This window comes from Oncorhynchus masou, chromosome 15 (assembly GCF_036934945.1).
Source record: "Oncorhynchus masou masou isolate Uvic2021 chromosome 15, UVic_Omas_1.1, whole genome shotgun sequence".
NCBI classification, from domain to species: Eukaryota; Metazoa; Chordata; class Actinopteri; order Salmoniformes; family Salmonidae; genus Oncorhynchus; species Oncorhynchus masou.
Genome location: NC_088226.1, coordinates 24,525,383 through 24,538,901, shown reverse-complemented (window position 1 = coordinate 24,538,901; position 13,519 = coordinate 24,525,383). Strand labels below are relative to the sequence as shown.

General features: G+C 40.6%; 1 protein-coding gene across 1 annotated transcript in view; it reads left to right on the top strand.

Annotated features, from left to right (window-relative positions):
• Positions 1-1,560: 1,560 nt before the first annotated feature.
• trpm4a (transient receptor potential cation channel, subfamily M, member 4a) overlaps positions 1,561-13,519 on the top strand; it is a 79,692-nt gene continuing 67,733 nt past the window's right edge. The window contains 3 exon segments of the mRNA XM_064988779.1: positions 1,561-1,925; positions 11,398-11,459; positions 11,713-11,890. Coding sequence (XP_064844851.1) covers positions 1,854-1,925; positions 11,398-11,459; positions 11,713-11,890 — 312 coding nt within the window. The 5' untranslated portion in view covers positions 1,561-1,853.

Here is a 13,519-nt window from a genome sequence, read left to right as displayed (position 1 = left end):
CATCTTTTTGTGAGAAATTACACTGGTCACTCAAAACATTTGTTTAGTATTTATACAATATAAATAGCTGCAAAAAGACTTTACTAATGATTAGTAAATGGTTAATTGACGTGGGTGCAATGATTAATATATGGTGACCACACAATTTATAGATGCCTTACAAATGGTTTATTTCGGACCTTGTGTTCTCCTGATTTCTTCTATTGAATTACATGTACCTAATATTTAAATACTCTAAAGTGGGTCGGGGGGAACATTTGAAATACACCAATTTGAAATATCTAGTTAGGCTGTTATAAGGTATTATATGAGCCTATGGTCATCTATAATGCATTTATTCAGTGATTTTTCTCATTTGTCTAATATGTGTTTATTCATTCCCAACTACTTTAACACTTTGAGTAACACGTTAAGGGTCCGTAATAAACCATTTACCGATAAAAACGAGTTCCTTAATGTTTGGGCTGCCAGACTTCCAGTTCCTTAATGTTTTGGCTGTATCTTTCTCTCTTCCTCTCCTTTCTTCTATTTAATTTATTTAATCTAATATACAACCTTCTGTGTTTGTCAAAGAACGATGTCGGGACTAGTTTATGTGGATGCGGATAGATTTCCAGCGTTGTATGCTTCGTCTATGTGTACATTTCTGCCAAGTTGTGACAGGCCAAATTAAATAAACGGGAGATAGGTGGGACATTCCAGCTTTCAGTGCTTTGACTATGTAATGTAATCCGACACCAGAGTCACTTGCTTCTCCAGCTCATAAACTCACTCGCTGGGCTGAAGAGACAAATTCAGAAGCTAATAAACTGATTAAACAATTAAAATACACAGACAGTCCACGAATGGATCTTTATTGTAATACATTTACGTTTAAAAGCACTCTATAAATGTGTAGAAGATGGCCATTGCCTTACTCATGTGCTATAAAAGCCAATCTAACGACTCGTTAGGCTATATTGCAAGTAGAATAGTGTCCAAATGTTCCTCCGAATCCACCTTCCATAATTAGCCTACTATAGTAGGTATGAAATATATTTCATACAATATACAGGAAAACATATTAGGCCTAACTGGCAGTAGTGGTAGTACATGATCTGTGTCAGTTTTCCTACCTCGACTACACCAGAGCAAATAATCTGTACATTTCTCCCAGACACAACACTCGGACCAGCAGAACCAGAACGTTTAGCAAAAAAAGTCTTAATTTCCCACATTTAGCAGTGACGGCCTCAAGAGCTCTTTGTTTTTTTTCTAACTTTTTCGGCACCACCCTTCCGTTTTTCTGTTTTGACTTTCAAGAGTCAGAGCGTATCTCACTCTCTTTGATGATACGCGTTTGCGTTTGAATGAGAACTTGCGCCACGATTGAACACCACAAACGATGTTAAACATCCCAGGGCAGAGGTTTCATTCGTTCGCGATTGTTGGTCTAATGATGGGGAAACACAGATACTGCAATGTAATTGAATGCACTCGAGATGCCCCGGACATTATTTCCTGCCCTCCCTTCCCAAACATCCCTTTGGAAGCCTCCCATTTCTACACCGTGCCTGCAACATACCTGTCGTGGGCTCGGCTATACTATACTATACAGAGCTACGGTACATCGAGCTCTGTAAACATCTTGAGGTCGCTCGGTGTGACAGGTTGTGGGCGGAGAGCAGCGCAGCTCGAGTTGACCATTCCGAATAGTTCTACATCGCTGTGTCCACCCCATAGAGAACCAGTGTCCGCTTGCGGTGCACTTCCAGCGGTCAACTTCAAACTATTTGTTTTGCGGTTTCGGATTTTGCGGTTTGTTTTATTCCCTTGCCAGAGAAGAGGCGAGAGGGAGGGGTATAGAGTGCACCATGAAGGATACGGATAAAAGGCATGACGGAGGCGGAAGGAGAACGGGAACAGAAAAATCAGAGAAAGATCAGGTTTGGTCTACTAATTATAAACTGTGCAATGTCGAACATTAAATAACCTTTGGGTATACGCATGGCAAACCCTTACGTAAATTACGCTACAATATGTTATGCACCATGTGATTCTGTTTATTTGTTAAAAATGTTTCGCTGAATGCAACAAGTATAGCGTTAACATATTTATATAATATAATAAATAAAACGTTTATTCCACAATATACATTTTACTCGGATGTAATGTAGGGGTCAAATTGCAGTAGCCTAGCCCTACTCTGGGAGTTTGACCCAAGTGGGATTACGCAGATATTTGTAAAAAAATTGACGCCCGTCAATTAAGACAGACATGCAAAACATATAGCTGGGAGAGTGATAGCCTATCCTATACTGACTGCCCTAGCAAGCAAAACAGCATTAGATGCACATTTTGTCAAACATTGGTTATGTACATTTCTATACATTAAATACATGCTTTATAATGTGGACAAATATCCTGCCTCCATTGTGTTGTGTTATGGAGAAAATGGGAGTCATGTTTGCAGTAACTGCAAAAGGTTACAGTGAACCCAATAAAAAAGGCAGTAACTGCAAAAAGTTACAGTGAACCCAATAAAAAAGGCAGTAACTGCAAAAAGTTACAGTGACACCTTGGTTTCACTGAGCGGTGTTGTGTTATGGAGAAAATGGGAGTCATGTTTGCAGTAACTGCAAAAGGTTACAGTGAACCCAATAAAAAAGGCAGTAACTGCAAAAAGTTACAGTGAACCCAATAAAAAAGGCATTAACTGCAAAAAGTTACAGTGAACCCAATAAAAAAGGCAGTAACTGCAAAAAGTTACAGTGACACCTTGGTTTCACTGAGCGTTGGGCTGCAGTGTCTACTGTTTACCTTGGTATTATTTATTGTTCTTTGCTGTACAAGTATCAAACTATATGACACTGACAGCCACATGCAAATAAATATATGAAAACAAGTTTGTGTAAACAAAAGAAAAAGGTAATGGAAACATTTCCCAGTGGGTGTACCAAGCAAGAAGGCAGTAACTGCAGTCTAGGGTCAAAGGTCACGTCAATGTCAGTTTGAATAAAAAATTATCTCATAGTAAGACAACAGATGACCACATCTCCAATGATATGCCTACAATTTAAAAAAAACGTTGAGGTCCTTTTTCTCAGTTTCACTCTATGATCAGTTACTGCTCTTTTGCCTTAACTCTCCAACCAGAGGTAAATTGCAGTAAATAGTCTGTGACCACGTCACTTCAATGCGAGTTCAGACTTGTGGTTGTCATTTAAATATAATTCCCTCAATCGCTTTAACCAATGACTGAAATTCAGTAGTCTAGAAGTGCTTACAAGCACCACTAAACTTTTTGTGACTTAATCTTGATCTTACAGTTCCACCAAACCTGTTGCAACCTAATCTTGATATAGCCTACATTCGTCTATGCCAGGAGCTTTACATTCATTGCCAAAAATCTACCGACTCAGGGCTATAGCGTAAGGCCACTGTGTTTGGCAAATATTTTTTATATATCTGCACAACTGTAAATTGATCATAAATGGCACAGAATTCCTGTGGTGATTTGGATACAAGAATAACTTCATTTTCAACCCTTGTGACAATTACTTATTGACAATGACTATTCAGCAGGAGTTTGGGGTGCTAAGAGGTATCTCAAATGTCAATAACAGAGCAGTTTGTTATCATTTACACTGAACAAAAATATAAATGCAATATGTAAAGTGTTGGTCACATGTTTCATGAGCTTAAATAAAAGTTCACCGTAATTTTCCATATGCACAAAAAGCTTATTTCTCTCACATGTTGTGCACAAATGTTTTCATCCCTGTTAGTGAGCATTTCTCCTTTGCCATGATAATCCATCCACCTGACGTGTGATATATCAAGAAGCTGATTAAACAGCATGATCATTACACAGTTGCACCTTGTGTTGGGGGCAATAAATGGCCACTCTAAAATGTGCATTTTTGTCAAACAGCACAATGTCACCGATGTCTCAAGTTTTGAGCATGCAATTGGAATGCTGACTGCAGGAATGTCCACCAGAGCTGTTGCCAGATAATTGAATGGTAATTTCTCTACCATAAGCCAATTTGGCAGTACGTCCAACCGGCGTCACAACCGCAGACCATGTGTAACCACACCAGCCCAGAACCTCCACATCTGGCTTCTTCACCTGCAGGATCATCTGAGACCAGCCACTCAGACAGCTGATGAGGGTTTGCACAACTGAAGAATTTCTGCACAAACTGTCAGAAACTGACTCAGTGAAGCTCCTCTGCGTGCTCGTTGTCCTCACCAGGGTCTTGACTTGACTGTAGTTTGGCGTGGTAACTGACAGGCAGATTCCCACCTTCGAGGGCCACTGGCATGTTGGAGAAGTGTCCTCTTCATTAATGAATACCGGTTTCAACTGTACTGGGCAGATGGCAGTGTGGGCGAGCGGTTTGCTCATGTCAACATTGTGAACAAAGTGCCCCATGGTGGGGTTATGGTATGGACAGACATAAGCTACGGACAACAAACACAATTGTATTTTATCAATGGCAATTTGAATGCATTGAGATCCTGAGGCCCATTGTTGTGCCATTCATCCGCCACCATCACCTCATGTTTCAGTATGATAAGGCAGGCCCCATGTCACAAGGTTTTGTACACAATTCCTGGAAGCTGAACATGTCCCAGTTCTTCCATGGCTTGCACACTCACCAGACATGTCTCCCATTGAACATGTTTGGGATGCTCTGGATCGACGTGTACAACAGCGTGTTCCAGTTTCCGCCAATACCCATCAACTTCGCACAGCCATTGAAGAGGGTTGGGACAACATTCCACAGGCCACAATCAGCACCCTGATGTGAAGGAGAAGTGTTGCGTTGCATGAAGCAAATGGTGATCAAAGCAGATACTGATTGGTTTCCTGATCCATGCCCCTACTGAGAATACAGATGCATATCTGTATTCCCAGTCATGTGAAATCCATAGATTAGGGCCTAATGAATTCATTTCAATTGACTGATTTCCTTATATGAACTGTATTTTAGTAAAATCTGTGAAATTGTTGCATGTTCCACATTTTTGTTCAGTGTAAGTATCCACAAGTTTGCACCTATACTTGCAATAACTGGGGACATGGGCTGGGAACCCTGTGAGGTGAGATGGAAGGTGTGTATGGACTAGACTGTTGGATATGCCAATTGCCAGAATAGCCAGCTGGGATCTACATAGGGGGACCATGGGCAACCGAAATGTCTGACCTTTTCCAACAGTTGGACTGTGAACAGTTGTATGAAAACCAAATTAAGAGAGACACAGATGCTGTTTAAAAAAACAACTAATGATGCAATACGGAAAGAAATGGGTGGATTAATCATAAACCCAAATTGAGAACCTTTTGTTTCATTAAGGTTGCGTTTCTGTGTGAGCGATATTATGTACAACCACCTAAAAGCAAGAGATTGCTATGTGCACAGGTAAGATCAGGGGTATTGTTCCTGCGTATTGAAACAGGTGAGATCAGGGATATTGCTCCTGCATATTGAAACAGGTCGGTGTAATTGTGAAATGGAAGAGGAAAGACTATGTAACTTTTGTGACCTCAAAGAAATAGAGAATGAAATAGATTTGATCATCTATTGCCCTTTCTACCACGATATACCCTTGTCCTTATTCCTGAAAGCCCACCAGATATACTCTGGCATTGTGTGGTGAGTGATGAGTAGAAACTGAAAAGTTTCTGTCTATTTCCGTTCGCAGAATTTTTAGATAAAGCCTGTAATAAAATAAAAAGTGCAACCTATAATTAAATTATAAAAATAATTAGCTCATATAAAGCAAATGGCAGGTATTTATATAGATTGTAGGCCTGTCCCACACTTAAATCTTCCCTTTGTGCTAGATTCGGTTTAAACGCCTTCCATTTCATTTTTCTGTATTTATTTATCCGGATTACTTTTTTTTTTTTTACTGCTCTAGGGTTATAATTATTGCTTGGATAACCTTATTTACAATTATGTATTGATATGTTTTTCACTCTTTATGCACAGAAAATTGGAAGAATTATCTCTGTGAATCATTGTCTATGAATCATTGTCTGTGAATCAAAAATAAAAATGTCCATTCATTCATTCACTTACAGACCATAAATGTAGGTTATGAGTAACAGTTGGCACATAAATTTTGTCTGTATGCAGCCTCTCACAAACTAAACTTGTGAAAATAAGACATGATAACCCACATGCTGGTATATATGGTACTATGCATGAAAGTCATTGATCCAAGAAAAATAAACAAAGGAGAGAATAGCAATTGAAGGCTGGACATCTTCAAGAGAGCAAATAAAGAGACACTAACCAGGTTTCCATTCAACCATTTCATCCGGGTGAATTACTGTACATGACGCATTAAAAAAAGTCACGACCGGGTTGATGGAAACAGGAAATGTAGGGACATTTTCGTAAATGTCAACAGACAATTTGTTTGTTTGACATGGTGGGATCTTTTTGTATCGGTAAAATGGCGGTAGAAAACACCTTTTATGTGCCAATATTGATTTAGTAACCATCATATTGAAGTTAACTTGGATTCACGTGATGATATGTTGTGTGGTCCTCCCACTATGACTTGGGAAAGCATGCAGTTTATTAGGCTACAGATGAAATAAGTTATGAACTTGGCAAAAATGCACGTTGATGAGTTTGATGCGCCATTCCAATAAATATAGAGGATCTTATTCTGGTGACATAATGATTAATGTGTGGCTGTTTGTTATCAAATGTCTTTTATTCAGTCATCAGCAATCCCTCGAGGTGGAGGATAATTTCTTTTCACAGGTTGTTTTTAGGTGGCTTGCTTGTTGTGGGTCCTGCTGTGGCTGAGCAGGCCAATCCTGGAGCCACAGACCCATCTACAGATGCTGCATGTGAGGTTGGAGGGGAGGGAAGTGTAGTTTTTCATTGGCCAGATTTGTGAGGATGTCCTCATAGTTTATTGTAGCTTGGTGTGTAAATTGTTGCCATGTGGCTCTGTTTTGTGTAGAGTTCCCAGTTTGTTGTGTTAATATTGCATTTTTTGAGGTTGGTTTTAAGGATGTCTGTACCTTTTTTTATTTTGCCCCCTTGTGTTCACCCCTGCCAGTTGCCAGTACAGCAGTTGTTTGGGCAGTGTCCTGTCCATCGGAGTTGATTTGGGATTCTATGCTTGGGATGTTGGCCTGGGTCAGGACGCAGGTCCGTCGATCCTCCCTCCTGATGTTCAGTATTTTCCTCAAGAACTGTTGCTGTCGACGCTCCAGTTTTTGAATGTGCTTTTTGTATGTCTCCCACGTCTCACAGCCATAGAGAGGGTTGGGATTATGACAGCCTTTGTACACTATGAGTTTCGTGTTGGTTCTGAGGTTGTGGTTTTTGGACACGTGATTTGTCCGTTCTCCAAAGGCTGTGCTGGCACAGCATTTCCTGATCTGTATTTCTTCCTCAATGGTGACTCGTTGTGAGAGGTGACTGCCAAGGTAAGCAAAGTGTTCCACGTTGTCAAGTGGTTCCCTTTCCAACGTGAGTTACTATCAGATTTGGTGGTTGTCCTTGGACAGGTTGGTGGAGCACCTTTTTGTTTTCTGTAAGTTCAGGCTCAGTCCCAGGCTCCTGTATGAGGGCAGTTTGGGGGTCTGCTTTGGAGTGAGCGATAATTGCACAGTTGTCTACATATTGGAGGTCCTTGACTGTGGTAGTTATTTGATTTTGGTGGTCCTCACATATTTTGCTGTCTTAAAATGTAATCTAAAAGGAATGTAATCTAAAAGGAGATTACATTTAAAAACAAATCCTACATCTGTTGTGGAAGAGAAAACGCAAATTTCCTGCAATTCTACGCTTTTGCTGTTTTATAGGACTCCATTGGGCACAGACTTCAATTCAACGTCTATTCCAAGTTGGTTCAATGTTGAAACAATGTTGATTCAACCAGTGTGTGTCCAGTGGGCTATCTCAGGCATTTGTTCACATTTTGTCATGAGGCCGAGAATTTGTTTTTAAAGTTTTACAGCTAGTTTCCTGCAATTCTACACATTTTTCTATCATATGCTATCTGGGGGCCCCATTCATTCTTAAATGGAAGAAGTTTGTAACCACCAAGAGTCTTTCTAGAGCTGGCCGCTCAGCCAAACTGAGCAACCAGCGGAGAAGGGCCTTGGTCAGGGAGGTGACCATGAACCCGATGGTCACTCTAACAGAGAGAGAACCTTCCAGGGAGAACCTTCCAGAAGGACAACCATCTCTGCAGCACTCCGCCAATCAGGTGGAAGACATTCCTCAGTAAAAGGCCCGCTTGGAGTTTGCCAAAAGGACTCTCAGACCATGAGAAACAAGATTCTCTGGTCTGATGAAGCCAATATTGAACTCTTTGGCCTGAAATTGTGGGGGAAATTCTAAAGAAGAGAGAGACTGTAGATTAGCAAAAATGGAGCAGTTAACCATGCACTGCAACAGTGCATAGTTAAGGCCCAACGAACATAGTTGGGTCTCAGCTTTTATAGAAAAAGTACAACCTCTTGTCTACAAGGCAGTTTAGCAGATGTGGGGAAACAGGGACGCAACATAGTGTAAAAGGCAATTGGTTTGTCTGTGCAGATTTAGATAGCCGAGGTTGATAGCACGAGGGCTCAAACGTATAACTGCGTTTTGTCACAGTTCACACTATAATGTGCTCCTTTCTGCAAGGTTTTATACAGCTGACTTCCTACAGTAAACTCATGGGATGTCTCACATGCTGCTGTTGCACCTAAACGGATCTGAGCTATATGCCCAGTCTTCTGACTAAGTCACACAAAGACACGTTTAGAAAAAGCACTAGTATATAACAAGAGACTATTCTTTAAGCAGTTAAACACGGGATAGCATGACTAATTATATAATTTTCCACGACAATGCCAAGCGTCACGTCTGGAAGAAACCTGCAGCATCATGCTGTGGGGATGTTTTTCAGCGGCAGAGACTGGGAAACTAGTCAGGATCGAGGTAAAGATGAACGGTGCTAAGTACAGAAAGATCCTTGTTAAAAACAGGGCAACGACCCCTAAGCACACAGCCAAGGCAACGCATGAGTGGCTTCAGGACAAGTCTCTGAATGTCATTGCGTGGTCCAGCCAGATCCCGGACTTGAACCCGATCGAACATCTCTGGAGAGACCTGAAAATACCTTTTCAGCAGCGCTCCCCATCCAACCTGACAGAGCTTGAGAGGATCTGCTGAGAGGAATGGGAGAAGCTCCCCAAATACAGGTGTGCCAAGCTTGTAGCGTGATACCCAAGAAGACTCGAGGCTGTAATTGCTGCCAAAGGTACTGAGTAAATGGTCTGAATACATATGTAAATGTGATATCAGTTTTTTATTTTTAATACATTTTCCAAGTTTTTTTTTTTGCTTTGTCATAATGGTGTATTATGTGTAGATTAATGAGGGGAAAAAAACAATTGTGGAAAAAGGCAAGGGGTCTGAATAATTTCCGAATGGACTGTAATGGCGAATGGAGGACGCTTTTCCCATGGTTAATTTCGTGCCAGCCAAGTAGGCTATACTCCTGTTGTAAAGATAAGCAATGTGCTTAATAGTAAAGAGAAGCAATGTGCTTAATATTAAGAAAGTTTAGTAATATATGTAATATGTATAGTGTATAAAGAGCTGATGGGATTCTCCTCTTTTTAATAGAGGCCATCACACTTTTTTCTCATGCAGTTACATAGCCTATAGAAATGTTGTGCAACATGAGCTCATGGGCTCTCATGAAGTGTTTGATTTTCAAGTTTGGTAGGACACTAATGACCATCAGCAGAATCAGAGCTTGGAGAAGCCTAATTATTTACGGTGACTTAACGGTCACATGGAATTTGACTGCCTTCATGACTTGTGACCGCCGGTGTGTGGGGGTAATACGTTCACTGTAACAGCCCTAGCTGTGATAGGAGAAAACTGAGGAAGGATCAACCATATTGTAGTTACTCCACAATACTAACCTAATTGACAGAGTGAAAAGAAGGAAGCCTGTACATAATACAAATATTACAAAACATCCTGTTTGCAACCAGGCACTAAAGTAATACAGCAAAAAATGTGGCAAAGTAATACACTTTTTGTCCTGAATACAAAGTGTTATGTTTGGGGGAAATCCAATACAACACATTACTGAGTACCACTCTGTCATGTTCTGACCTTAGTTCTGTTATTATATCTTTGTTTTAGTATGGTCAGGGCGTGAGTTGGGTGGGCAGTTTATGTTGGTTTTTGAGTTCGGCCTAGTAAGGTTCTCAATCAGAGGCAGCTGTCAATTGTTGTACCTGATTGAGAATCATACCCGTAGCTTGGGTTTCACTTTTGAGTTGTGGGTGTTTATTTTCCGTGTTAGTGTCTGTGCCACACAGGACTGTTTCGGTTTGATTTACTTCACGTTAATTGTTTTGATCAGTGTTCGTTATTTATTAAAAAACATGAACACTTACCACGCTGCGTTTTGGTCCTTCGATCCTTCATACTACTCCTCTTCGTTAGAAGACCCTTACACACTCTCCATATTTTCGAGCATAGTGGTGGCTGCATCGTTTTATGGGTATGCTTGTAATCGTTAAGGAGAGGGGAGTTTTTCAGGATAAGAAATAAATGGAATGGAGCTAAGCACTGGCAAAATCCTAGAGGAAAACCTGGTTCAGTCTGCTTTCCACCTGACACAGGGAGATGAATTCACCTTGCAGCAGTACAATCACCTGAGAAAAAAGGGGAAATGAGAAAAAAAGAAGGAACCCGCACACTGCTCTTGATAGTATCACTGAGCTCTGACGAAGGCCGATATGTAAAAGCTTATTAAAGAGCAGTGATACTATCAAGAGCAGTGTGCGGGTTCCTTCTTTTTTCTAATTTTATTCATCTGTTACCATGCACCTGCAAAAAAGATATAGCTCAGATGTGCGAGTTGAATTTAGCAGGACAATAACCTAAAATACCAGGCCAAATCTACACTGGAGCTGCTTACCAAGAAGATGGTGAATGTTCCTGAGTGGCCGAGTTACAGTTTTGACTTAAATTTGCTTGAATATCTATGGCAACAACCAATTTCACAAAGCTTGAACATTTTTGAAAAGAAGAATGGGCAAATGTTGCACAATCCAGGTATGGAAAGCTCAGGGGGTTGAATACTTATCTAAGATATATTTGTTTTATTTTTCCTATTTGTTTTTACAAATGTTAGAATTGTTCTTACACTTTAACATTACAGAGTATTTTGTTATAGATCATTGACAAAAAATAATACCCTTTTTTCTGAGAGTCACAACGTATATGTTGACTTGGCTATTTACTAATTGCTACCAATCACCCTGTTTCACTTACACTTCAATATCTGTAGGCTGTAGCCTGTTATATAACGTTAGAGAGTTCAGCAAGAGTATCTAATAGTGACAATCTCTTTCCCTCACAGAGCTGGATCCCCAAGATCATCAAAAAGAGAGTTTGCACCACGTTCGTAGAGGACTCATTAAGGTACAGCCTCTCTCTGGGTCACTTAGTGGTCCATCTGTCTGACACAATACAGTTACAGTATAGTTACAATACAGTTACCCGATGCAAATTGTATCTAGTCCATGCAAAGCAAATGATGTCATTGTGTGTGTGTCTATTTATTTTCTGTTGACTGTTATGGCTGGTTGTGTGTGTGTGTGTGTGTGTGTGTGTGTGTGTGTGTGTGTGTGTGTGTGTGTGTGTGTATTCATGTGTATCTCTTTCTCCCTGTCAGCAATGGGGTGTTGTGTCAGTGTGGTGGTGTGCGGGAGACACACTGCTCCATCGCTACAGGAGACTTCTTTGGGGCGGCCATCGTCAGCCAGTGGGACAGCTCTCAGCACTCCTCAGAGTACCCCACCGACGCCTTTGGCGAGTTGGAGTTCGCAGGGGCCGGCAGGAGACACAGCCATGTGGGTAACACACACTCACACACATGTATGCGCATGCACATATCAACACATTTACATACACACATGCACAGACATCTCTGTCAGTATTTTGGCTGAGTGATTCATTCATTAGGTAGCTGGCTTAGTGCCCGGTGTCTTGTAAAAAAGCTCACAGTGTAAAATAACTCACAATTGATTATTATTGTGAGCATTTTTACGCTTATGATTGGCTCTGATTGTGACAACAAAGTGTGAAAAGCTCACAGCTTGAGAACTCTGTGGTCAATTGCTTCTGTTTCTGCTTCAATTCTGTTTCCGGGTTACCAGTGTTTCTCAGGTGGATAACGTCAGTGCCTGATTGAAATTGACACTGTAAACGTGAATAAATAAGCAATGATCACTTAAAAAATAAATTCCTGGAGGATACTCTCTCCCCCTGGCCATGCAGAAAGAGACACAGAGAGAACAAAGGATTTCACATGGCGAACTCCTAAATACCCAAAATAGGGATTTGATACAAAATGTCCACTTGTGAGAAGGTGGGAATGGTCCGTGGATACTTAAGGGACGGGTATGAAGAGTGTGTTTCATTTGGTGACCTCAGGACAGGAAACACACATGACTATATCTCTGAATATGTACATTTCTCAGTTATGAGGTTTGCATCTACTTCTTGTATAAAATGAATGAGTAAAGATTAAACTATTTGTGAAATTATGTAATATGATGTTAAACCTTTAATTAACCTATTCCCTTTAAAGTTTAACCAAGTCATTGGCCCGCCCCCGTGAGCACAGACATGATCTGGCATCATGGAACAGTCCTTTTCTACTGTTACGAATAAAAACCCCTCCTGAAGAAATCCTCTTCAGACCACGCGTACCTCGATGGACACTGAGGGAGCACAGGTTGAGTTTATACCACAAAAACCTCAGTATAAGCTAAGGTTGCAATGGTTGTTGAATTCCTAACCATACCACATGGAGCATTGGCTACACGGCTGGAAATGGTTAAACTCTGAGACTATCGATCCCAAAAGAATAAGAGCAAATCTTTGATACTAATTACTAGTCTGCAGCTAGAAATTATGTCAACCAGCGAAGACCGACAACCGGCGTTCTATTCTATGAGAACATTTCTGAATGGTACTCTGAAGTATCCATTCTAACCACGAAAAACATTAGGGGAGGAGAGAGACACCCTCGAGATGAACTTGCAAAACGGTGATGACACACTGGGCGTAAATATATATTGACTGAAATTATTACCGAATGAGTGAGCGTTCAAGTGCAAAGGATTAGCATTTCAATTAATATAATTATCAACTGTGTAGTGACTCTTTTTGTCTTTCCCCCGTCTCAGTCCACACCCACTTCCCTTTGTCCACCAAGCCGTCATATCGGCTTAGCCCACTAGGGAACCTCCCCTATCATTTCCTTGTAACCATGTCTACTGTGTTGTTTGTTTATGCATTTCTGTGATTATTTAGTTAGTTAGTAAATAAATGATTAAGACAATTGATGTATTGATGATTCATAGTAAAGGCTGGGTTCGTGCAGATAACCAACAATTTACGACATTTGGAATGAGACTAACATGAGGTTAGGAATAATTCATTAATTAGAAGACTGATCAGATCTTAAAATATCT